This window comes from Thrips palmi, unplaced genomic scaffold (genome assembly GCF_012932325.1).
Source record: "Thrips palmi isolate BJ-2018 unplaced genomic scaffold, TpBJ-2018v1 HiC_scaffold_5, whole genome shotgun sequence".
Lineage (NCBI taxonomy): Eukaryota > Metazoa > Arthropoda > Insecta > Thysanoptera > Thripidae > Thrips > Thrips palmi.
The window spans coordinates 2,226,117-2,248,294 of record NW_023144632.1 but is presented as its reverse complement, the minus strand read 5'-3'; the positions used below and the strand labels follow the sequence as shown (position 1 = coordinate 2,248,294).

Here is a 22,178-nt window from a genome sequence, read left to right as displayed (position 1 = left end):
GGTTTCAGTTGCCTCACTCTTTCCGCGTGTAAAACCCCTTCGGCAATGCAAACACTTTTTTTTCGACAACTTTTTAAAAAGGCCTGAAATTTTGGGGAAACCCTTTTTAAGGAGATTTTCCATTTAAACTACATGTCAGCTTTCGAGCGCACTTCACCGTTTTTGCATACCTGCATATCCGCCTCAAAACGCGCCGATAGCCGACATTAAATGGATAATAGTAACTGATGTCTCTTTAAATAATATCTTAAATCTTTTCCAAATAATGAAAGACAAGGTGATGCACAATACACTTTTACCTGTATGAAAGGGGCACGTCCACGATTTGAAATAAAATCAAAAATAAATTCAGCGACCCCAAAACGTAGGAGCAAAGAATAAAAAAGCGTTCAAAACTGAAATTAAAACTAAGTAACGCTAGTAATTAAACGTTAGGCTATGGTCCAAAGTAACATCAGGATAGATTCAGCGACCCCGAAAATGTACAAGTACAGTACACATACAGTCCCCCCCCCCCAAAAAAAAAAGTAACGCTAGTGACTAAGCGTTACGTCAATGGTTCAAAAACTTCAGGAATGAATTCGGCGACCCCAAAAACCCCCAGGATGAAGGTTTCACACCAATATCTTATACGGCCTGCAACCAATCTCTTTTGCACAGCTTTTTCTGTTTCTGAACCACTGTGCGGCGTGGAATTTTGTACACTCTAGGTGTACACTCTAGGTGTACGTTCTTCGAGGTGTCTTCGGGAGAACCTTTAAAATACACATCAAGAATTTAAGACAACCGAATAATACTTTTTTCACTCATGCACTAATTTTTTTCCACACATGTGTTTTATACGTACTGCACAAATCTACTAATTCAATCACTCGAGGTCTTTTCGCGGCGACCTCGCCTTCCTCACGTCCCTGGCTTGAGTTCATTTTTCTTTTGATATGCACTAACACAACACTGGCGACACACTGCACGCTCCTACACTGCACTTCAGTAGCGAACTGACAGTCCGACACCGCTTGCTCCGCATTTGAAACACCACCCCGTTCCCCCTCTACTCACCCGAGGCCCTGTTGAAATGCTGACTCCAGCTAAGCCGTCCGCCGCCAGCCCGATGACAGCCCCAATTCTTTTCGAGCCCTTGACGCCATCTAGCGACCAACTGGCAAACTGCAAACTACACTTTTGCAGCTCACGCACTGCGTGAGCGTCAATTGGGTTGCCTACCCAACAGGCTGAAAGGCAAAACGCAGCTTCCCTGGTTATTTTTTTTAAAAAAGAGACAGACAGTGGGAAATTAAATGCACTCGCGTTCTTAAAAATTGACACTAATTTATTCCACATTTTTCATTCACAGGCGGAAGCCAGTTGTTCTGATACATCATTTAAATGTTTCATAAGCCCAGGGGCCCCTTTTTAAATTTTCATGACAGAGCGCCGCCGGCGCCTTTTCGATAACGCTGTCGGTCACTTCTCGCGCCAGCTCGATTAAAACGATCGTCTCTTCATCCAAGATGTGATAGCGTGCACAGACCCACAAGTTGTTGGCGATTGCGCCGGCCTCTACCCTCAGCGCCTTCTTAAACGTTTTGCAGGCCTCAATTTTCTTTAGCACTGAGACAAGCAGCTCCAGTACAGGATGGGGCCTTTTTGTATCTACATCAATTACCCAACCAAAAGAAAATTTCTCATTTTTACAATAAACACGATTATTAAATAAAATAACCCTATCCTATCATTGATCTTACTTACCAGCTGAAGTGCTTCCTGCCGCTTCATCGCACTGAGCTTGCTGCATTTTTCGTTTTCTTCTTCACACAACACTTTCACAGTTAGAAGGGAGAACACACACTCACTCGCACTAAAAACAGCTCTGATGGAAAAGTGGCGCTCAGCTCATGGAGACATGTTCTTATAGCAGCAGTGTCTCTTGATTCCCCCCCCTCACACACTGACCATATTTGAACATTGCCGATGACAGCCCCTCACCGCATTGACACGAGTCAGAAAAACGAAACAGCGGCTTTTTTTGCATCGACTGACACAATGCCCTATTTACCATAGGCGGGGTGACGCATGGTAGGTGTGTGTGTGTGTGTGTGTGTGTATGTGTGTGTGTGTGTGTGTGTGGTGTTAAAAAAAGACACTATTATTTCACATATAAGTTTATTTCATTACAAAAATACAATATTTTGAACTTAATCACAGCTCATCTAATAACTCTACTAGTTCTGATATATTCCTCTCTCCATCATCCCTTATTGAAAAATGACCATATGCTTTAGTTTTCACATTACATGATTCAATATATCTTTTGTCATCAAAACAACTAAGCCCTTTTTTTGTTGAAAAAGTTGTAAACAAGTTGTGCTTACGATCAGAACTTATTTTTTTAAAACTAACATTTTTGTTCTTTTTTTCAACAATGCACTTATAATAATCCTTGAAACTAAGTTGTTGTTTTAAGGCTTGACGTGGGACACCTTTTCCAACACATTTGGTTTTCCCATCTACAGTTGAAAATGTATACATTTTTGCACGCAAACCGATAAAACTCGTCATTATCTTACCGTTATTCTCATCTTTAAACAACCCCATCACTTTCTTATTTTTTAAACTATATAGAGGGTGGTCTAGAGGATAATCTGAAGTATCCAACCACTTTGACATACCCTGCATATCTTTATAAACATCATCAGTTTCAATATGATAAAAAAGGCTGTCTGTATCACTCGCGCACATGGTAACTTTGTCCTTATACATTTTTTTAATTGCATTATAGTGAAAGTTGAACATAATTTGTTTAGATACATCCAATACGACTGCACCGACATACAGTGGACGATTGAGCACAACATTTGGCTTATGACGTTCAACAATAATCATATCATGTTCTAAAATCTCAAAACTATGAAATAAAGGTGATCGAACCAATTTTAAAAATTTTGATTTTTCTCTAGTAAAAGACACAGATCGTCTTTTCTTTACATTTTCACAGGTTTTTCCGAAGACGGAATTATTTTTCAACTTCCAGAGGTTTTTTTGAAACTCTGAAGTGGCCTGCTGCCTCATTTTTGTATTAAAATTAATATAAGGAGCCAACCAGGGCGCCTGTGAGAAAGCCATTACTCTATGAATTTTTTCAATAACTAAACCCAATTCTACATAAAGTTTCAATGTGCTTCCATACACAGTATAATTTTTCTTATCATATAAATTCGGAATTAATTTCCTAGTACTTTTTTTTGGTAAATTCCATTTTTCAATCCAAGATTTTTGTAAGGGTGACAGGTTTTCATATTTTGGGATTAAGTGCTCTGGAGCCAAACAAAAATCATTGTGTGCATTATGCAACGATTCTGGGTAGGACATATCAATTTCAAATACATAGCCTATTTCATCAGAATCAGAAATTTTACTCACATCAATTTTGTCAATTTCTTCTTTTGATAAAAATCTAAAGTCTGCATATGGAAGTGGACCAGACATGGCCGCACCATAGAGATTGTTTGCATCCAAATATAATAACCAGCTATTCGGTTTAGTTGGATCATAATTTGGAACAAAGGGGTTATTAGCCTCCACCATCCTAGTGTTTATGGTAGCCACACCGCCTTTCAAACAATTTTCAAAACACATATGTGAACAATAATCTTCCAGTAACTCTAATTTCTGACCTGTATACATAAGCGCAGCTGACCAGCTGTAACCAGGTGTTGTATAGTAATGACAAATATCTAAACCCATATTTTCCAGTTCAACACTTCTAAAATTTTCCATTACATCACAGAGCAAAATTACATCAGTAAGCAAATACAAATCATGATACTCCCATAAATTTTTAAGTTTAAAGTGAGAAAAAACTTTCTGAGCATGCTGATAGTCCATATCGGATACATCTTCCCCACTTAAATCATTTTTGAAAGCTTCTTTTGGAGGCAGTTGAGTTTCCTCAAATTTCTCAACACTGTCAAAATAATTATAACAATAGACACCTTTTTTAGAAACCAACTCCCTATCATTAGCATCAGGAAAAATAAGATTTAACATTTTTTAAAACCTCTTGTCTTAAATCACGGACAAACTTATCAAGTGAACTGCTTAAGAAATTAAATGAATCCAAAAAGCGTAAATGACCCCAACTGAATGATATGTACTTAAGCTTGTTTTTTGCTATAGCCTTCATGTCTGAACCATCAGACAAACGGCCTATTTCAGATAAAATCAGGTGACCATCATAACCTGATAAATTATGGAAAAAAACCGGAATAAAATCCCGTCTTTTCATATTTAAATTACAAATTTGGCACGCTGCCCCATTATAATTATCTAATTTTTGGGAATAATTATGATCCCGGCATTTCACCACGCCTTTTTTTGAGAAAGATACTTTACATACATAACAGTGTGTGGCCTCAGAAAAAAATTTCTCACTTTTTTCTGTCATATTTAGTTTAAACCCTTCACCCCTACGATCCACAATTTCCCCAGCCTCTATTTGAAGTTGCAAAAGCAATGATTCAATAATATCATTTTCACCATGAAACACGACTGGATCTTTCAACAACTTGCGGTCAGGGCCGACAATCCCACACGGAAAATAGACCTCTAAAAGACGTATATTAGACGTCTATTTGTAGACGGAAACGAGTCTAATAGAGGTCTTTTGTAATCTATATGTAGATTATCTATGCATCATCTAGTGGTCGAATTTGTGACGTCTATTAGACGTCTATTTTAAGACGGCTACTAGACGTCTGTCTTTAGACGCATAAAAGACGTCCATAAGCCATCTAGTGGTTCTCTACCTGAGATCTATAGACTTCTAATAAAATGTGCCAATAATATCTAAAAGGCCTAGGAGCTAGACCAATGTAGATGAGTCTATAGATAGACGGTCAAGATCTAAATCGATGTAGGTGCACCACCAGCTTGATAGACTCCCACCACACATGTAATCTGAGAGGAGGGTGTAAGCTTTTGTGGTAACGCTAGACCAAATTAGATGAGTCTATAGATAGACGGTCTAAGATATGTATGGATGTAGATGCACTAGCCGCTTGATAGACTTCCACAATATAACCTGAGAGGAGGGCAAGCTCATTTTAAAACATTTTCAAGAAAAAGTATAATTTAATTACATGAAATATTAATTGACAGTACTTCTCAGTATGACAGAATAACGTACTGGACTCTTCATGCATGTAATCCTTTGACCAGGGGGTCATACATGTTATTAGTTCTTTCTGAAAATAAAGCCTACTCAATCATCTAAAATAACACAGAAATATTGTTAGCATAATCCTTTCACACAATTTTTTTTTAGAAAGAACTTGTAACATGTATGAGCCGTCTCAAGTAATCTACAATCACAATTACATGTCAAACTATTATCAATGACAGAATAGTTCACTGAGCCCTGACAAATATCGAACAAGAAACACATGAAACACCTTAATGAATCTAACTGGAAATACGAATACAAGTATCAGATAAGAAACACATACCTATCAAACTACTGATCAATGACAGAATAGTTCACTGAGTCCTGACAAGTATCGAACAAGAAACGCATGAAACACCATTATGATTCAAACTGGAAATACAAATACTATAGTATCAAACAAGAAACACAATTACACATCAAACTTTTGATACACAATAGTTCACTGAAGTATTGAACAAGAAACACATGAAACACCATTATGAATTTAACAGGAAATACAAATACAAGTATCAGATAAACACAATTACATATCAAACTATTGATCAATGACAGAATAGTTCACAGAGTCCTGACAAATATCGAACAAGAAACACATGAAACACCATTATGATTCAAACTGGAAATACGAACACAAGTATCAGATAAGAAACACAATTACATATCAAACTATTGATACACAATAGTTCACTGAAGTATTGAACAAGAAACACATGAATCACCATTATGAATTTAACAGGAAATACGAATACAAGTATCAGATAAACACAATTACATATCAAACTATTGATCAATGACAGAATAGTTCACAGAGTCCTGACAAATATCGAACAAGAAACGCATGAAACACCATTATGATTCAAACTGGAAATACGAATACAAGTATCAGATAAGAAACACAATTACATATCAAACTATTGATACACAATAGTTCACTGAAGTATTGAACAAGAAACACAAGAAACACCATTATGAATTTAACAGGAAATACGAATACAAGTATCAGATAAACACAATTACATATCAAACTATTGATCAATGACAATAGTTCACAGTCATCGAACAAGAAACACATGAAACGCCATTATGATTCAAACTGGAAATACGAATACAAGTATCAGATAAGAAACACAATTACATATCAAACTATTGATCAATGCCACAATAGTTCACTGAATTTTGTCAAGTATTGAACAAGAAACACAATTACATATGAAACACCAATCAAACTGGAAATGCAAATGAGTATCAAAGTGGAAACACAGTTAACTATAACACAATAACATACTTCACAGGAAACACAATTATAAATCAACTAGTCAGCATGGTTATTCGGGTTCAAAAACTCTTCATCTTCGCCATCAGCCTCATCTTTAGTATAGTTAAGACTTTCTGTTCCCTGCCACACCACATCAGATGTGCTAGAAAAAAAAAACACAAGTACTGTTTTATAAAAGGGTCAAGAGTTAATTTCAACTTGTCCTGACACAAGGACAAATAGTTTAAAATATAAACAATACACTCATAAAATTATGAAGTTCCCAAGCTATTAGCAGACTTGTCACATTTTTTATTTAATTTGGGTTTAATGAGTGACATGACAAGTGATATCACTTTCACTACATCACCCATCTCAAAAAGATGCCTTGACTGTTACACCCTCCTACTTGAGGCACATAAAAGTTATTGAGCGCTTTATCTGATCATAAATAAGGCGGACTTACTTTGCATCCTCCATAATTTTCATGGTATTGTCATGTTTCAACGGTGTGCTGGTGGCATCAGCAGATTTACTGTAATGAGAAAAGAAGTCGTTACAGACTTGGCCACTAGTAAATAAAGGTGAATAGTTGACCAAATTATTCACCATCCTCAGAAAGTCTTCAAACTTAAGGTCCTTGTTCAGTAGAGAGCCATGCAGGGAAAGTTATCTCTTCTTTCTCCCCATGTCAGTTGTTTCATTATCTTCATCAGAGCTGCAACAAATAGAACCATGTTACAGAACAGATTTCATTGCAATAAAAGTAACTGGCATGGTCAAAAAAATATTCACCTATTATTATAATTGTCCAAGCTGTTATGAGGCATCCTTTTCATTCGTTTCTCTTTGCCAGACTTGGTCACTGCACCCTTCCTATCCTTCTTTGGATTCAAGGCTTTTTCAGATTCACCACTATTATTTAAACCAAAAGATTGATCATGATCACTGCAAAGAAAAGAAAGGCGAACACACCAATAAATACAACAGTAACTGAATTATAAGAAACTAACAAGAGATGAGTGACACAGTGTAACAATGATTCAATCCTTAATTTCTAGTTGAGGTAGAAAGCAATATAAATTACCTACCTATCAAAGTGGTTGTCAATATCACTAAAGGAAGCATCAGTCTTCTTAGGTTTAGCTAGCTTCTTTTTCAGTTCTTCCACTTTGTTGGGAGTAAGGAGTTTTGACTTGGTCACTGCACCCTTCCTATCCTTCTTTGGAGAGCTCTCTTTTCGTGGTGAGGTTTTCTTCTTCGGGGAGCGCCTCGTCCTTTTAGTTGGGGTTTCATCACCATTCACAGTTTCATTGTCATTCTCAGTTGTACCGTTGGCTCTGGCCTCCTTAGAACTATTCAACCTACAAATTATTAATACAGTGTAATTAAAAAGGCAGAAGAACTTTTTGAATGCAGCTTCTTCAATGTGTTGTGAAAAGGCTCATCTTGGAGTTTGTTTTAACTAGCTGCAAATCTTTAATGAGATTGACTTCTTGTGAAATATTTTTTCATTGACATTTAGCATGAAGTAAAATATATACCATTAAAAATAAAGAAAACCTTCTTCACTGAATATTGTTTACTACACTTTGCATTCTATAAAATAAGGAGGAGATACTAGAGATTTGCAGCTAGGATTTAGCACACAACAGAAAATTTATGTGGGTGAGGTCCACAGTTGCACATGCCATTCACAGCAACATGAGTTTCCATCTTAGGAAGACAAACAGACCAATATTGCAACACAAGTGGCACTCTGAGAAATACTTACTGAGGTATGTATTTCCTAAATTTCATGCCCCCAGAGCGTTGAGGAGCCAACCTGAGCCAATTTGACACGATCTCTTTTAAGTCTCCCTCTTTTCGAGGAAACTTGGTGTGTTTTTTAAGCAAGACTGCAAACAAAAGAATGAAAGATTAACTACACTGTCAAAACTTTCTTAAGGTAAACTGACCTCAAAATATGAAAAAAAAAAAAAACTTACAATGCAGAACCTTAACAAAAAATTGGTTACTGAACTGTTTTTTTTTGCGGCCTCCCCAGTTAAACTCCGTGGCAAGGGAGTTTGTCATTACTAAGGACAAGGCATAGCGTACATATTCATCAATGGCTGTTGTATGCGCACAGCAGTCTTTCAGTTTAATAACCTGTAAGACAAAAAAAAATTAAGATCTGCAAGAAATGGAGCACCCTGGAAAGAGAATTGAAAAGATGGAAGGAAGGGCGCTAACATTAAGGAAGGGGGTGGGAGAGAAAGAGCAAGAACATGCAGTCAATTTGTGTCTATTACCAGCAGCTCACCATAAAATGTACAGTTAAAGATTTAACATGAAGGCAAGTTAGAAAATATGATAGGCAAAAAGAAAAGATACTACCATCACCTAAGCTTTGTCAAAACTAACAAGAGAGTGAGAAGGGGTGAAAGTAAGTTAAGGTATTGATTCCATTACCACTTGTCGAGCAAACATCTTATCACGATTGAGCTTCTCACAGAAATCATTCCATGTTTCATGATCCATTGCAGGTAGACCACTTAGAGGGTCAGTGGAATCATCATCTATGGAGCAAGTGTCATTTCCTGATGATGAGGGAGGCACAGCCTCCTGTCTACGATCATGCATTTTAGCTTTCGATACAACAGATGTTAACTCCTTCATTTGAGACCGGAGCTCAGTGAAACCAAGGATAACATATCCCTTGAATTCTGAACACAGACAAGCCAGTGAAGAGGGTTAGGAGTGATTATCTTTCAAACCAATTGAACATTAACAGACATTCAAAATTTGAGTGGATTGTTCTCCAAGTGAACTGCTTGTGCGTGTATAAGTAAGTGATGAAGTAAGATGTAAAGAAGAACTCCAAAATATTAAGATTAAATTAAATAAAATCTATTAAAGATAGAGACAAATTTATTATACTACTAATTAAATAAGGCCAATAAACTGAAAATTATTAGAAAAAAAGCAAGGAGAAAAAGGCACAGATGAAAGTTGAAATACCATCTCCAAACAGAAAAGAGGACAGGCACTCACCGTTATCTGACATCTTTGCAGCTAAAGCTATGGCCTGGGCTTTGGCATTCTTCATGTCACCTTGGCTTTGAGGCGAATTAGTACCCACTGGTGTACCTTGGGCCTTAGCTGCCTTCAGGTCACCTTGGCTTTGAGGCGAATTAGTACCCAATGGTGTACCTTGGGCCTTAGCTATCTGCAGGTCAACTTTGCTTTGAGGAGAATCAGTAGCCACTGGTGTACCTCGGGCCTTAGCTGTCAAGCCAACTAGGCTAGAAGGTGAATCAGAAGCATTTGTTGCACCTTGAGATTTAGCAGTCTTGGTGTCAGTCTGGCTGTGAGGTGAGCCAGTATCCTTCAGTGAACCTTGCGTTTGCAGCTTGGTCTGGCCTCGAAACAAACCTATATCCTGTAACACAGGAAGAAGAAAAATTAAGAAGATAGTTTACGAAACAACAAGACCAAAGAAAAGATATTAAAACTCACTAGCTTGCTTGTCCCGGAATTATTGTTTTTTCCTGAGGTCCCCTTTTCTCTCTCGAGTTTGTCCTCTCCATTATTTGTCTGCATATCTGTTCTGAGATTCAGTGAACCTTGCGTTTGCAGCTTGGTCTGGCCTCGAAACAAACCTATATCCTGTAACACAGGAAGAAGAAAAATTAAGAAGATAGTTTACGAAACAACAAGACCAAAGAAAAGAAATTAAAACTCACTAGCTTGCTTGTCCCGGAATTATTGTTTTTTCCTGAGGTCCCCTTTTCTCTCTCGAGTTTGTCCTCTCCAGACTTAGACCTCTGTTAAAGCAAATGTTTAAAATAAATACTTAAAATTGTAATTTGTTTTCAAGACGGAGGGACTGAAATAAAGTTAAATCCTTACCAATCTCTCATGTGGGTGACTGCTTGTGCCAAAATTCTCACCAACTAAATTCCTCTTGACTCGCTCATTTGACATCTGGAAAAAAGAGTACGGCTTTACATTAACAAAGAAACTGGAGTAACACACTTAAACAAAGTTCACTAATGTTAGTTATGAGACTTACACTTCTCAATCCTTCTTTCATTCTTTGACCTGTGCACAAAAATGGCAAAGCTAAAAGAGTTATGCGCATAATAAAATTTAATTGAAGTGTTTTACAAAACAAAAAATTAACTTTTACCTTTGCAGAATTGACCCAGTGTCAACTGTGGAGAGGGTGCCTTAGGGACCTTAACGGAAACTGCATCCAAGCCTTCACTTTCGTCCTCAGATGAGTTTAGACCATAGTGCGTTGTGACTTTGCGGTTGCGTGTAGGATTTTTATCATTGTCTGAATTCAGGTCAGTGTCAGTCACTTCTTCCGCCTGCTTTAACTTAAGACGGACTTTGGAAAAAATATCTGAAAAAGAAAACATTGCATTAGTCATTATATTAATAGGTGCTACTGCAATGAGCTCATTGCATCAATGATAATCTTGCTCAAATGATCAAGACAGTTAATTTATGTGACGGCTCTAAGTAAGTGAAAAGTTAAAATAGGATATAAGTCTATGAGTAGGAATTTGCACATGATGTGCTGAGGAATGAAAGGAGTTTTTTTTTTTTTAACCCTATTGATAGATCAACAGATAGAGAAGCAAAGAATCAAAGAGGTGAAAGTATTCAGGTTCAACAGAGTCAAGTATAATTGTAACAGCAGTGACTACCTTCACTGGTCATTTGACTAAGTGGCATAAGTCCACTAGGAGTCCGAGTCTTTCTTTGTAAAAATGTTTCAATGCAGCTACTAAACAGGAAAGCGTTCAGAATCATTGTCGAATGAGCCCTTTCATGCAGCACCTTAAATAAATGGATATTTGAAAAAAAATTTGACATACCATTGAAATATCTAATCTTGACTGGAAAAACACGCCAATGACCTTCAGGCTCTCGTCTTCCACCTTGAATCCACTTATCATAGGCCATTGGAGTAACTCTCTTGTCAAGAGGGGGCCAGGCTGCATGAGTCTCATCTTCAGTAAGCCAGTGGCCCTGTATTGTTACAGGGCCATCAGGAAAGTTAGCAAGCACAAAGTTATCTGCAACAAACAAAAATAAAACATATCAGTAAAATTATTCAAGATTTGGACACAAATTTGAACATAATGCTGCTAGATACCTTGCCGTCCCCTTATCTCAAATATAATGCACCCAAATAATTTAATGAAGCAAGGGGAAAATTCCAAATCCATTTTTAAGAGGAACCCGAAAACATTTTTTGGTTATCATTTCAACAGGCCATGAAGTCAAACTAGACAACTGTTTTGCAAAATAAATACCAAAGAGTGATGATTTGCATGGAAATGTGTAAAGGTCTGACAGAGAAAGGTATTTTCTTCCAATTAACAATCCTGCCTTATCCTTCTTCAAGCGAGCAAAATTTTCAATCACAACTATGGACCCATCACTGAGAGCACAACAGTTATTGGCTTTTGATAAATTCAATTTAATACTTCCTACTTTGTAGCGATAGTATTGCGGATTTAGACACCAAGGTGGAAGTGGGCCATTAGTGTGCACATCACTAAAACCATCCGGAGCGGCTTGAGAAGGCTTAGGCTTTCTTGAGGTTTTCTCTTCGTACCTGCGAGCCAGTTGTTGCAATGGTTTCTCTCCTTTCCTCACCTTGTTCTTTAATTCTTGATAAAAGTTTTCATACTTAAATGCACTGAAATTGTCAACAACTCCATGTTCTCGGCAATCTTCGATTAAGTGAGGCAAACTATGAAAATTATGGCTAACAAACATCTTTCCATAAAGTATAGCAAAAGTTTTAACAAAGTATTGCATCAACTCCTGTGAATAATCAATGTGGGTCTGAATGTGCTCTTTGCTGCTGACAATGAGAATCGCGACATGTAGCACTAGCAAGTGTTCAAATAGAGCCTTTGGCAAATACGATTCAAACATAGGAACAAGATACAAAAGTAGCAAGCGCCACTCAGTTGCCTTAAAGCGCTTGACATATTGAAGCGATCTTGTCTTTCTGGCAAAGTCACTTGGAACCCACTGAGCAGTAGCAGTCAGTTGATTGGAAATAACACAAATAACTGTTGCTGACTGACGCACTTTCTTAGGGCCAGCAATCAACATGTAAATCATCTTACGAAATACTCCAAGAAGGACCAAATGCATGTAATCAAGCACTACATTGGTCACAGGGAGAAATGACTTTAAAGATGAAAGTATGGTGGGTGCATTGTGATGTCCCTTTTGCTGCATTGAATTGAACGATTCATCCGTTCTCTTGGCACATTTCTGGTCAAGAAATACCACTCTTCTGGAAATCAATTCACCTTCAACTGTGCACTTGTTGCAACTGAAATATCCAGCATGTCCTTTAATATTAAGAAGCCAAGCTTTAGCAACTGCATCACAAATGCATACATGAACCTGCACAGTTACATGGTTTCCTTTATAATCAAGTCCCTTCTCCACCAACTCATTAACTTCTTCAACGAAATCTTTTAAGAAATCATCACTGCTCTGAGGTTTACCTTTGCCAAAATAAACACCGGCCAGGGCAACTTCTTCAGAGTCATTGAAAGAGCAACAGATAGGATAGAACTCAGTTCCAGCAGATTTAGCTAACGGCACCCCATCCACACTAAATGATAATTTTATGTGGGAGCAGCCAGACTCTGCAATATAATCCATGAGATCTTTGGAAAGCCCACGGTGCCAATATTCTCCAGGCGGGACAGACCTTACTTTAGTTACCGTTGGAGTCTTAAGCAGGGTTTTGGGAGTTTTTGGAAAGTTGCCAAAGTTATTAGCCCTAAAGAATTCTAACAACTTCCCAACCAAAACATGGGAAGCATTTTGTTCAAGCACAATGTCAATAAATTGACTTTTAATCTCTTCATTTCTATTTTCCTCCTCTGACCTAAGTTCAGAGGGATCGACATCAAACAAATCTGACTCAGAACCATCGCTATCAGAACAATCATGGACAGATTCAGCATCTGATTCTACACACAGTACACAGTATTCACAATGACTACATGACACTCCATCTGTATGCAGACAAGTATCACATACATTGCAGCGACAATTAATGCAAATATCGCAGTCATATTGAAGAGCAGTGCATTGACCATCACTTGCACCGGTTGACGTTTCATCTAAATGTGCATCATCGACACCAAACTCCAGCTTATCACCCTGACAAATGAAACTCATATCCCATAAACAGGAACTATTGCTTTCATTCTCATCTGTAATTTTCTCATCCACTAAACAGGAACTTCTAACATCTACATCTACATTCTTGAAACAGGAAGAGTTGCTCTGGCAATCATTGAACGAGTCATTCTCCACACAGGGAGTCTCAATAGCATCTCTATTCTCAACTGCAGGATCAAGATGAGCAGCATCTTCCAAATTTTCAAATTCACAATGAATTTGTTGGTCTGGGGTTTCCGAAACAAAGCTTCCTCCCTGGACATCATTGCCTTCTTGAGAAGATCCAGCCTCACCCCAGAGAGCCAACTCCTCAGCTAAACTCTTTGAAACACTACGTTTCACTTTACGGGCAACATTGTGGACGGAATTGTACAGGTCACTCTTCCTTTTGAAGCCACGATCAGCCATTTCATACCGTCTACTTTGAACTCACGACAAGCACCTAACCTATACCAAACACACACAAGCATTCGAGGAGAAATAAAAATGGCACGAGAAACAATAAAAACGAAATTAAAATGCAAGAAATAAGAAAGCAATCCAGTAACTAACACTCACAAAGAAGAGAGGTACCAAAGTAATGACGAGTTTTTGCTTGTCCGTCAGGACAAGGCCGCCGGCTGCCCAACAATTACTTACAATCACGGACGCGTTTCCGTACGACGGCATCTTCCATGATGAATCAACCATTCGTGCATGTATTAGAATTCAAAATATATGGGAGCAAGGGCCAAACAATCGGAGTTCTCTCCAATCCAGGTCTTCCAACGGTCTTCTGGCGTTGCGTCGAGTCCCAGCCCAGCCAAGCACGCCGCACGCAAGCCGCAGCCGCGCAACAAGGCTCTACGTCTGTCTGTCTATCCGCGTCCGCGCATGCGCACCGGCCGGGCTGACGGTCCAGTCCAGAGCAGTGCAGAGGGAATGCCATTCGCTGCCACGTTTACAACATTGATCATAAACACCAACATAGGTGCAAGAGAGACGGACCGATAAGACGATAAGACGCTGTGCGAAATCAAGTGACCATGATGCCCTTCAGTCGAGCAACTCATAGGAGAGAATTTTTACGGAGAGCAAATCCATTGATGGGGTCACACGTTCGGTTCGAGTCCTGTTTAGCGACTCGAAGAGCTCAAAACGCGTCTAGAGTTTCGGCCGCCTCCTCCGGTCTTCTGGCCCACTGTGGGGGGACCGCAAGGGGCCGCTAGGGGCCGCGTGGGGCCGCGTGGGGCTGCGGGGGGCTGCGGGGGTCGCCGCGGTGGGTGCGGCCACTTCACCGCGCTGGCGGTGGCCTGCCTAGGCACCGGCAAGTTCATCGCCACCGCCTGCACCGTCGCCCTCTTGTCGAGGGCGCGGGGCTGCGGGGCTGCGGTGCTGCGCTGGCGGCGGCCTAGCCACCGGCAAGTTCATCGCCAGCTACACCGTCGCCCTTTCGTCGAGGGCGCGGTGCTGCGGTCCTGCGGTGCCTGTGGGGGTGCGCGGAGCCGCGTGGGCCCGCGAGTGGCCGCGAGGGGCCGCGTGGGGCTGCGGGGGTCGCCGCGGTGGGTGCGGCCACTTCACCGCGCTGGCGGTGGCCTGCCTAGGCACCGGCAAGTTCATCGCCACCGCCTGCACCGTCGCCCTCTTGTCGAGGGCGCGGGGCTGCGGGGCTGCGGTGCTGCGCTGGCGGCGGCCTAGCCACCGGCAAGTTCATCGCCAGCTACACCGTCGCCCTTTCGTCGAGGGCGCGGTGCTGCGGTCCTGCGGTGCCTGTGGGGGTGCGCGGAGCCGCGTGGGCCCGCGAGTGGCCGCGAGGGGCCGCGTGGGGCTGCGGGGGTCGCCGCGGTGGGTGCGGCCACTTCACCGCGCTGGCGGTGGCCTGCCTAGGCACCGGCAAGTTCATCGCCACCGCCTGCACCGTCGCCCTCTTGTCGAGGGCGCGGGCTGCGGGGCTGCGGTGCTGCGCTGGCGGCGGCCTAGCCACCGGCAAGTTCATCGCCAGCTACACCGTCGCCCTTTCGTCGAGGGCGCGGTGCTGCGGTGCTGCGGTGCCTGTGGGGGTGCGCGGAGCCGCGTGGGCCCGCGAGTGGCCGCGAGTGGCCGCGTGGGGCTGCGGGGGTCGCTGCGGGGGTCGCCGCGGTGGGCGCGGCCACTTCACCGCGCTGGCGGTGGCGCCTAGGCACCGGCAAGTTCATCGCCACCGCCTGCACCGTCGCCCTCTTGTCGAGGGCGCGGGGCTGCGGGGCTGCGGTGCTGCGCTGGCGGCGGCCTAGCCACCGGCAAGTTCATCGCCAGCTACACCGTCGCCTTCTCGTCGAGGGCGCGGGGCTGCGGACAGCTGGGGTGGTGCGTGGAGCCGCATGGGGCCGCGGGGGGCCGCGGGGAACTGCGGGGGGACAGCGAGGGTCGCGGGGGCCCTGCGGGGGTTGGCTGAGCTTGCGACTGTTGGCGTTCACCTCACCGTCGTGACGGTCACCTTCGGCAACGGCATGTTCATCTCCACGTACGCTGTTGCCATCTCACCGAGGGCGCGGAGCTGCGGGGGTCGCGATCGTCGCGATCAGCCGCGCGGGGTTGGAAGGGGGGAGGGGGAGGGGGAATGGGGGTGGGGTGGGTAGCGCCGCTGCCGAGGGGCCCCGGGGCTCGGCTGCGTTTTTTTTTTCTTGCTCGTTTAAATTTCGTCCCGTTGCCACTTCCGGCTGTTGTGATGCTTCCGCACCGATCCGCTTTGGTCGCATCGGCCAGCGACGTCGTGACGAGTTTGGTGGTCCAGGTTTCTAGATCTTGGACAATAAGGAAAACATCACGAATTTTTAAATTGAAAACTGCGTGAATTGAAAAATTCAAAAGTAAGTTTGAAAATGATGCTTTCATCAGTTCTAGTGCACCTCTGCCTCTTAACCACCATGCCACAGGTTATGTTACACATTTATTTGAGAGAAACACAAGCCGTTTATAATTTGTATGGAACCTCTCGTACTTTTCATATCTTATGGAAGACAATTGAGTTATTAATATTGGATTGTCATCAATCGTCCCTGACATCTGATCTAACAGTATCATAATTGTTTTGTTTCAGTGTCATCTCTTCATCTTGTTGGTATTTTTCTGGACAATGGTCAAGTTTGCACCTACTACAATTTTGATGCAAAAGGAAAACATTATGAAAGTGGAGACTTGGTGGATCTCCCTCGAGGAGATAAACCAGATTGCGCAGTGGTGATATTGGGAATTCATGGTGGGATTTTTGTTATCACTTTTGGGTAAAATGAGTCGATGCTCTGAGTTCATTCATGTCTGACTGTTACAGAGGACATGCGTCAATCAACCAGAGCAGCTGCTGACTATTTCAATCGCATTTGCAAATGGGATGGCGTTACTGATAGAAGTGCTGTGAAGATTTTTGGGCACGATCTTATTAAGATAGAGGAAGAGGTATCTCAGATCGCTCTGTTTTATACTCAGGGAGTTGACGGTATGTGTCTTACTTGATGGAGTTAAATAGCTGTAGGAGTTTCCACCACATCCTATTTTAATGTAATTTATTTTACAGGACCATTGCTTTTAAGTTCCAATTGTTTTGATTTAATTTGCTCTGACAATGACACATCTGAACAAGACTCTCAAGAGCAAGACTAGTGTTTCAATTTAACAGCATGCCTTTAAGTGGATTGTAAATTTTACTTCATTGGGACACTAAATATTTTCCACTTGTTCATTTACTTGTAAGTTTTGTTTATTGTAGTAACTCAGACGGTTAATCATTTGGTTGCTAGGAAAGTATCGATAAAAACAATGTCCCTGAGTTTATTCTTTCTTAATTTCAATGACAAATTTCTGATAAAGAAGTAAACAATAAGTTTTTCAAGGTGTGTAAACTTTCTCAAAACCTTCTATTGTCTGCCTATTTCTATCAACTCCGAAAGAGCGAGACAAAATCTCAATCCTCAAAACATTGGCAGCCAATTTTTGAAAACCAGAAAAATATTATTGTAAATATTCTTGCACAATCACAGCCATAGCATATTTGTTGAGAAGTGCTGACAGTTCTCTGAAACAAAGAACAAAATAATTACAGTCAGATCTTAAAATGCATCAAGATTTTGAGTGAAATGAACTTACTCACTAAGTTTGTAGAATATTCAGAAACTTCAAAGGAATACTTTGTTTAGTGCTGAACATTTCATTCTCAGATTTGGTGTCAACGAAGCGAAAAGAAAGGCCTGTAAAGTGAGAATATTGTCAATTGAGCCCCACACTTTGTTTTAGTAATAATTGAGCAGGCACAGGGAAATTGTATTTGAAATAATAACATTTTAGCATGTATAGGAATTTCATAAATAAAACTCACAAAACAGGAAAGCCAAGTCTATGGCTATGGGCAGCAGTCTGGATCTGAGAAAGACCAAGAGAGCGGTCTACTGGCAAAACGTTTCTTTCGCAGCCAGTCGTGTTTTTATAGTGCACCTGTGAAAGAACAAAATATTCAGATGGCAGCTTTATGTTCTTTATGTTAGAAAAGGTGTACTGGGCTGTATCACAAACACTAATTTCTCAAATTTGTCATGGCAGACAAAATTGAGAAATAAAGCTCAGAGAGACGGAAAAAATAGCGTAGATGAATTATCAAACCAAGTCAATCTCAACCAGATATCGTAATTTTCTGGGCACTTTTACAAGGTTACATGAACAATAAAAATAAAAAGTCAAATATTTTATTTGGCGGCAGCAATAAATAGAGGAGCCTTCCAATTTCCTGCTAAATTGCGAAATTCAAGGTTATGTTATTACACCAACTATTTTTCACATGTTTGGAGCGATATTTTAATATTAACATGAAAGGGCTAGAAACCAGATAAAGTGATAACTCACCGCGCATGAAAACGAAGGAGAAGCTTGATCAAAATCTGCGATTGAAAATGAAAGTAGCAGACCACATCCGAATTGCCGAAACCTCCACTCGAAACTAAACTCGATTCTCGTCTCCGTCGAGAGTCGAGAGGATCGCGAGGGGTGAGGCGGGAATGCCTCTTCGTTTGAATTATTGGATGCCCTACTTTACGTTTGAATCGTTCGGTCTGGACTATGGCATGAGACCAGAGAAGTAGATCTTGTGGTCGATCCTTAACAAGCTGCAGACGGCTCTGTGTAGACTATGGATCAACGTAGATCTTATAGACGGTTGTTAGACAAGATATAGACAACTATGTGTAGACTATGGAGGATCGACGTAGACTTTGTAGACAGTCGCTAGACAAGCTATAGACGGCTATGTCTGGGCTATGGATTGACGTAGATTTTGTAGACGGTCGTTAGACAAGCTATAGACAGCTATGTCTGGACTATTGATCGACGTAGATTTTGTAGACGATCATTAGACAAGCTATATAGACAGCTATGTCTGGGCTATGGATCGACGTAGATTTCGTAGACGGTCATTAGACAAGCTATACGCGGCTATGTCTGGACTACCGTAGGCCGGGGTAATATGAGACAATTTCGGGGTAACATGAGACGCATGATTTTTATCGTTAGAATTATAATGCTCTTGGCATTTGATGACTCATCCCTGTCAAACTTCACGGCGAAAAATGGTACCAACAAAGAGTAATTATTTTTTTACAGCATTGGCTCTCTTTGCGGCCGAATAGCGAGCTCCGATTGAATCTTACGCAACCCAAACTCCGTCTCATATTACCCCGAAATTGTCTCATATTACCCCGGCTTACGGTATGGATCGACGTAGATTTTGTAGACGATCATTAGACAAGCTATAGACGGCTATGTCTGGACTATGGATCGACGTAGATTTTGTAGACGATCGTTAGAGAAGCTATAGACGGCTATGTCTGGGCTATGGATCGACGTAGATCTCGTAGACGATCGTTAGACAAGCTATAGATGGTCTAATGATGTATATATTAGGGTGGATCTTAATTTCTGACCCCCCGTTTTTATTGGCGAAATGGGGTCCCTAGGATAGTAGAAGATCATTAACGAGTCGCATTTGATCCGGAAAAAATTGTATCAGCTTTAGGGGAGGGCTCAAAACTGGGTCAAAACGCCAAAATTGGTAGTTTTTTAAGTATTGCCGCCGAACCAGATGAGATATCAAAACGCCTGGGGTCTGAAAAGATGCGGAATTTAATTACCTTTCCAACGAGCTATAAATCATTGTTGCCACACAAATATTTCCACTTGAATCATTGCATTTTATGCAGAAAAGTGGGGTCAAAAATATCAAAATCAGTCCAATTTCAGTAGAGTGAAGTTCTAAAATTGGCCGAATCGACATCTCTTTATAAAAGGGGATGGGTCTCAACAAGACAAACAAAAAATGTCGACACATGCCATGGGCTAAGATGCGAAATGAAGCAGTAATTTAGCCTCAAAAGTGCCAAAAATCTTCGTTTTTCAACCAAAAGGACATTTAGCGTGATTTTTTCGAGGTCAAAGGAGCTCTGGCCACGAACCTTCGGGGAGTCCAGGACTTCTCCTTTCAGATTTGAGATAAGGTGGTCCCGGCTCACCTGGAAACCGAGTTTGGTCAAGTTCCGGCCAGCCAGCTGGCTCTTTTGATGGAAAAAGTGTGATTTTTGGCACTTTTGAGGCTAAATTACTGCTTCATTTCGCATCTTAGCCCACGGCATGTGTTGACATTTTTTGTTTGTCTTGTTGAGACCCATCCATTTCCATAAAGAGATGTCGATTCGGCCAATTTTAGAACTTCACCCTACCGAAATTGGACTGATTTTGATATTTTTGACCCCACTTTTCTGCATAAAATGCAATGATTCAAGTGGAAATATTTGTGTGGCAACAATGATTTATAGCTCGTTGGAAAGGTAATTAAATTCCGCATCTTTTCAGACCTCAGGCGTTTTGATATCTCATCTGTTTCGGCGGCAATACTTCAAAAACTACCAATTTTGGCGTTTTGACCCAGTTTTGAGCCCTCCCCTAAAGCTGATACAATTTTTTCCGGATCAAATGCGACTCGTTAATGATCTTCTACTATCCTAGGGACCCCATTTCGCCAATAAAAACGGGGGGTCAGAAATTAAGATCCACCCTAGTATATATATGTCTATAGATTTATTTAGAAGGCGAATAGACGGTCTATTGGTGTCTAAATTTGTCTATAGACATCTAGAGACCATGTTAGAGCTATAATAGACCATCTACAATTATCTATAGACGTCTATTTTCCGTGTGGGTAGTGAGGACGACCTCTAAATTTAACATCCGACGAAGACAACTCGACTTCTTTCTCTGATGACTCCCCAAGGGACCTTAAGACTCTACATCAACCAATTGTCTTTTAAGTAGGAAAAGCTACCGCTTCAGGCTGAGCCAAAAGGCTCCTACGTTCACATTTTTATAAAACAAAAATTTCAAGTTTTCCTACAAGTTGCTAAATCAGTGACAATTTTTAAGCGTTTTTTTAATTTATTAAGGATGTTTCCGGATTAATTTAACAGTGCTGTTATTATTACTGCGACGTCGCACCGTATTCATGTTGAAAAAATTCTATGGTGTTTCGAAAAGTGGATCTAAGACAATCTTAATAAAGTTGCAGCGTTTATGGCCGAGGAAGATGGTATGAGGGTCCCTCTACGTCTCTCTTGGGGGGAATCAACGTATTTGAAAAGTGCGTCGGCAGAACGCGTTCGCGCGGAGGGGAGCGTTGTGCAGTTTCCTGAGAAACTAGGAGTATCCCAAGGAACTGGTGGCTGCTTTAGCAGCAGCTGCCAACTGGTACTTTTCTTTGCTGTTGTATAGCAAACTGGACTGTTCACTGTGGTTCAATCTCGCGGGATGCTTGAATTTTGACCCGATTTGAATTTTAACCAACCATCATCCACATCAACATTATAAGTAATCATGTATAAAGCACCAAGCTTCAATCAGGGGGCGGTAACACCCTGAAGCGGCAGTGAGGCGAAGCTCTCGCTTCGATCTTGCTCCGTGCAGGGGTCACGGACTTCTTCGAGATTGTTCAAACCATGCCACTGTTTGCAAATCGCTTTGCACATATCGAAAGAGCATCACATAAAGGATGCATTAGACTCATTGGCAATCCCTCAACTGCTACTTCAGCTCTCCAAAAATCAAAGTGAAAACACCGAAAAATACCGTAGAACGGGGTAATTTGAGACATGAAGGAAAATCGAGACAAAGCGCACTTTTTTCCGTTTTTGTCGTGTTGCCCTCTAGCCGTTGTTCAGAAGACCACCGTGGATTTTTTTTCGTGATCTAGGAGGCCGTGGCAGCCCACAGGAAACGCACGAAGGCTATCAGAGACTCGCCAGGATCATTTAGAACCAAAAGAAAAACCTCTTAATTTTAACAAGTTTTATAAAGTTCGTGAAAACCACCCCAGAAACCTTGGTTAGAACTTGGGTTCTCGTCCGAACGAGGTTTAAATCTGTAGGCAATTATGTCAACATAATCGGGACAAAATTTGGTTCCGTTATGTCTACTCTCTGGCTGCCTGTTCCA

General features: G+C 41.2%; 3 protein-coding genes and 2 long non-coding RNA genes across 6 annotated transcripts; 1 reads left to right on the top strand and 4 right to left on the bottom strand.

Moving 5' to 3' along the window:
• Positions 1-2,199: 2,199 nt before the first annotated feature.
• LOC117650747 lies at positions 2,200-3,138 on the bottom strand. Its single transcript, XM_034394345.1, has one exon. The coding sequence runs from the start codon at positions 3,121-3,123 to the stop codon at positions 2,200-2,202; it is 924 nt and encodes a 307-aa protein (XP_034250236.1). The 5' UTR covers positions 3,124-3,138.
• Positions 3,139-5,321: 2,183 nt separating this feature from the next.
• On the bottom strand, positions 5,322-7,016 carry LOC117650968. Its single transcript, XR_004588074.1, has 2 exons — positions 6,946-7,016; positions 5,322-6,642 (listed from the first exon to the last, which is right to left on the bottom strand). It is a non-coding gene; the product is annotated as an uncharacterized LOC117650968 (long non-coding RNA).
• A 239-nt stretch (positions 7,017-7,255) lies between these two features.
• Positions 7,256-14,783, bottom strand: LOC117650967. Of its 2 annotated transcripts, none has more exons than XM_034394645.1 (13): positions 14,337-14,783; positions 11,351-11,551; positions 10,654-10,872; positions 10,537-10,565; positions 10,374-10,448; positions 10,276-10,288; positions 9,981-10,081; positions 9,516-9,903; positions 8,934-9,187; positions 8,468-8,630; positions 8,254-8,377; positions 7,571-7,843; positions 7,256-7,427 (listed from the first exon to the last, which is right to left on the bottom strand). In XM_034394645.1, exons 1-13 carry the CDS (start codon positions 14,371-14,373, stop codon positions 7,271-7,273), a joined length of 2,034 nt encoding a protein of 677 aa, XP_034250536.1. In that variant the 5' UTR covers positions 14,374-14,783; the 3' UTR covers positions 7,256-7,270. The 2 variants fall into 2 exon arrangements, with proteins under 2 accessions (XP_034250536.1, XP_034250535.1); XM_034394644.1 differs by lacking the exon at positions 14,337-14,783 and adding an exon at positions 11,632-11,822.
• Positions 14,784-16,377: 1,594 nt separating this feature from the next.
• Positions 16,378-17,347, top strand: LOC117650787. Its single transcript, XM_034394390.1, has 4 exons — positions 16,378-16,525; positions 16,756-16,914; positions 16,987-17,151; positions 17,230-17,347. Coding segments are annotated over exons 1-4 (411 nt in total). The 5' UTR covers positions 16,378-16,524; the 3' UTR covers positions 17,316-17,347.
• A 240-nt stretch (positions 17,348-17,587) lies between these two features.
• LOC117650788 lies at positions 17,588-18,643 on the bottom strand. Its single transcript, XR_004588061.1, has 4 exons — positions 18,549-18,643; positions 18,028-18,143; positions 17,799-17,899; positions 17,588-17,727 (listed from the first exon to the last, which is right to left on the bottom strand). It is a non-coding gene; the product is annotated as an uncharacterized LOC117650788 (long non-coding RNA).
• Positions 18,644-22,178: the final 3,535 nt, after the last annotated feature.

Bases quoted from the DNA above. Each gene is read 5' to 3' on its own strand.
- LOC117650747 (XM_034394345.1), bottom strand. From the start codon at position 3,123: ATGGCTTTCTCACAGGCGCCCTGGTTGGCTCCTTATATTAATTTTAAT.
- LOC117650967 (XM_034394644.1), bottom strand. From the start codon at position 11,704: ATGGATTTGGAATTTTCCCCTTGCTTCATTAAATTATTTGGGTGCATT. The intron at 11,552-11,631 runs GTATCTAGCAGC...TGTTTGTTGCAG, and splicing joins TGAGATAAGGGGACGGCAAG to ATAACTTTGTGCTTGCTAAC. The intron at 10,566-10,653 runs GTAAAAGTTAAT...TTTTGTGCACAG, and splicing joins ACTGGGTCAATTCTGCAAAG to GTCAAAGAATGAAAGAAGGA.
- LOC117650787 (XM_034394390.1), top strand. The intron at 16,915-16,986 runs GTGGGATTTTTG...TGACTGTTACAG, and splicing joins GGTGATATTGGGAATTCATG to AGGACATGCGTCAATCAACC. The intron at 17,152-17,229 runs GTATGTGTCTTA...TTTATTTTACAG, and splicing joins TTATACTCAGGGAGTTGACG to GACCATTGCTTTTAAGTTCC.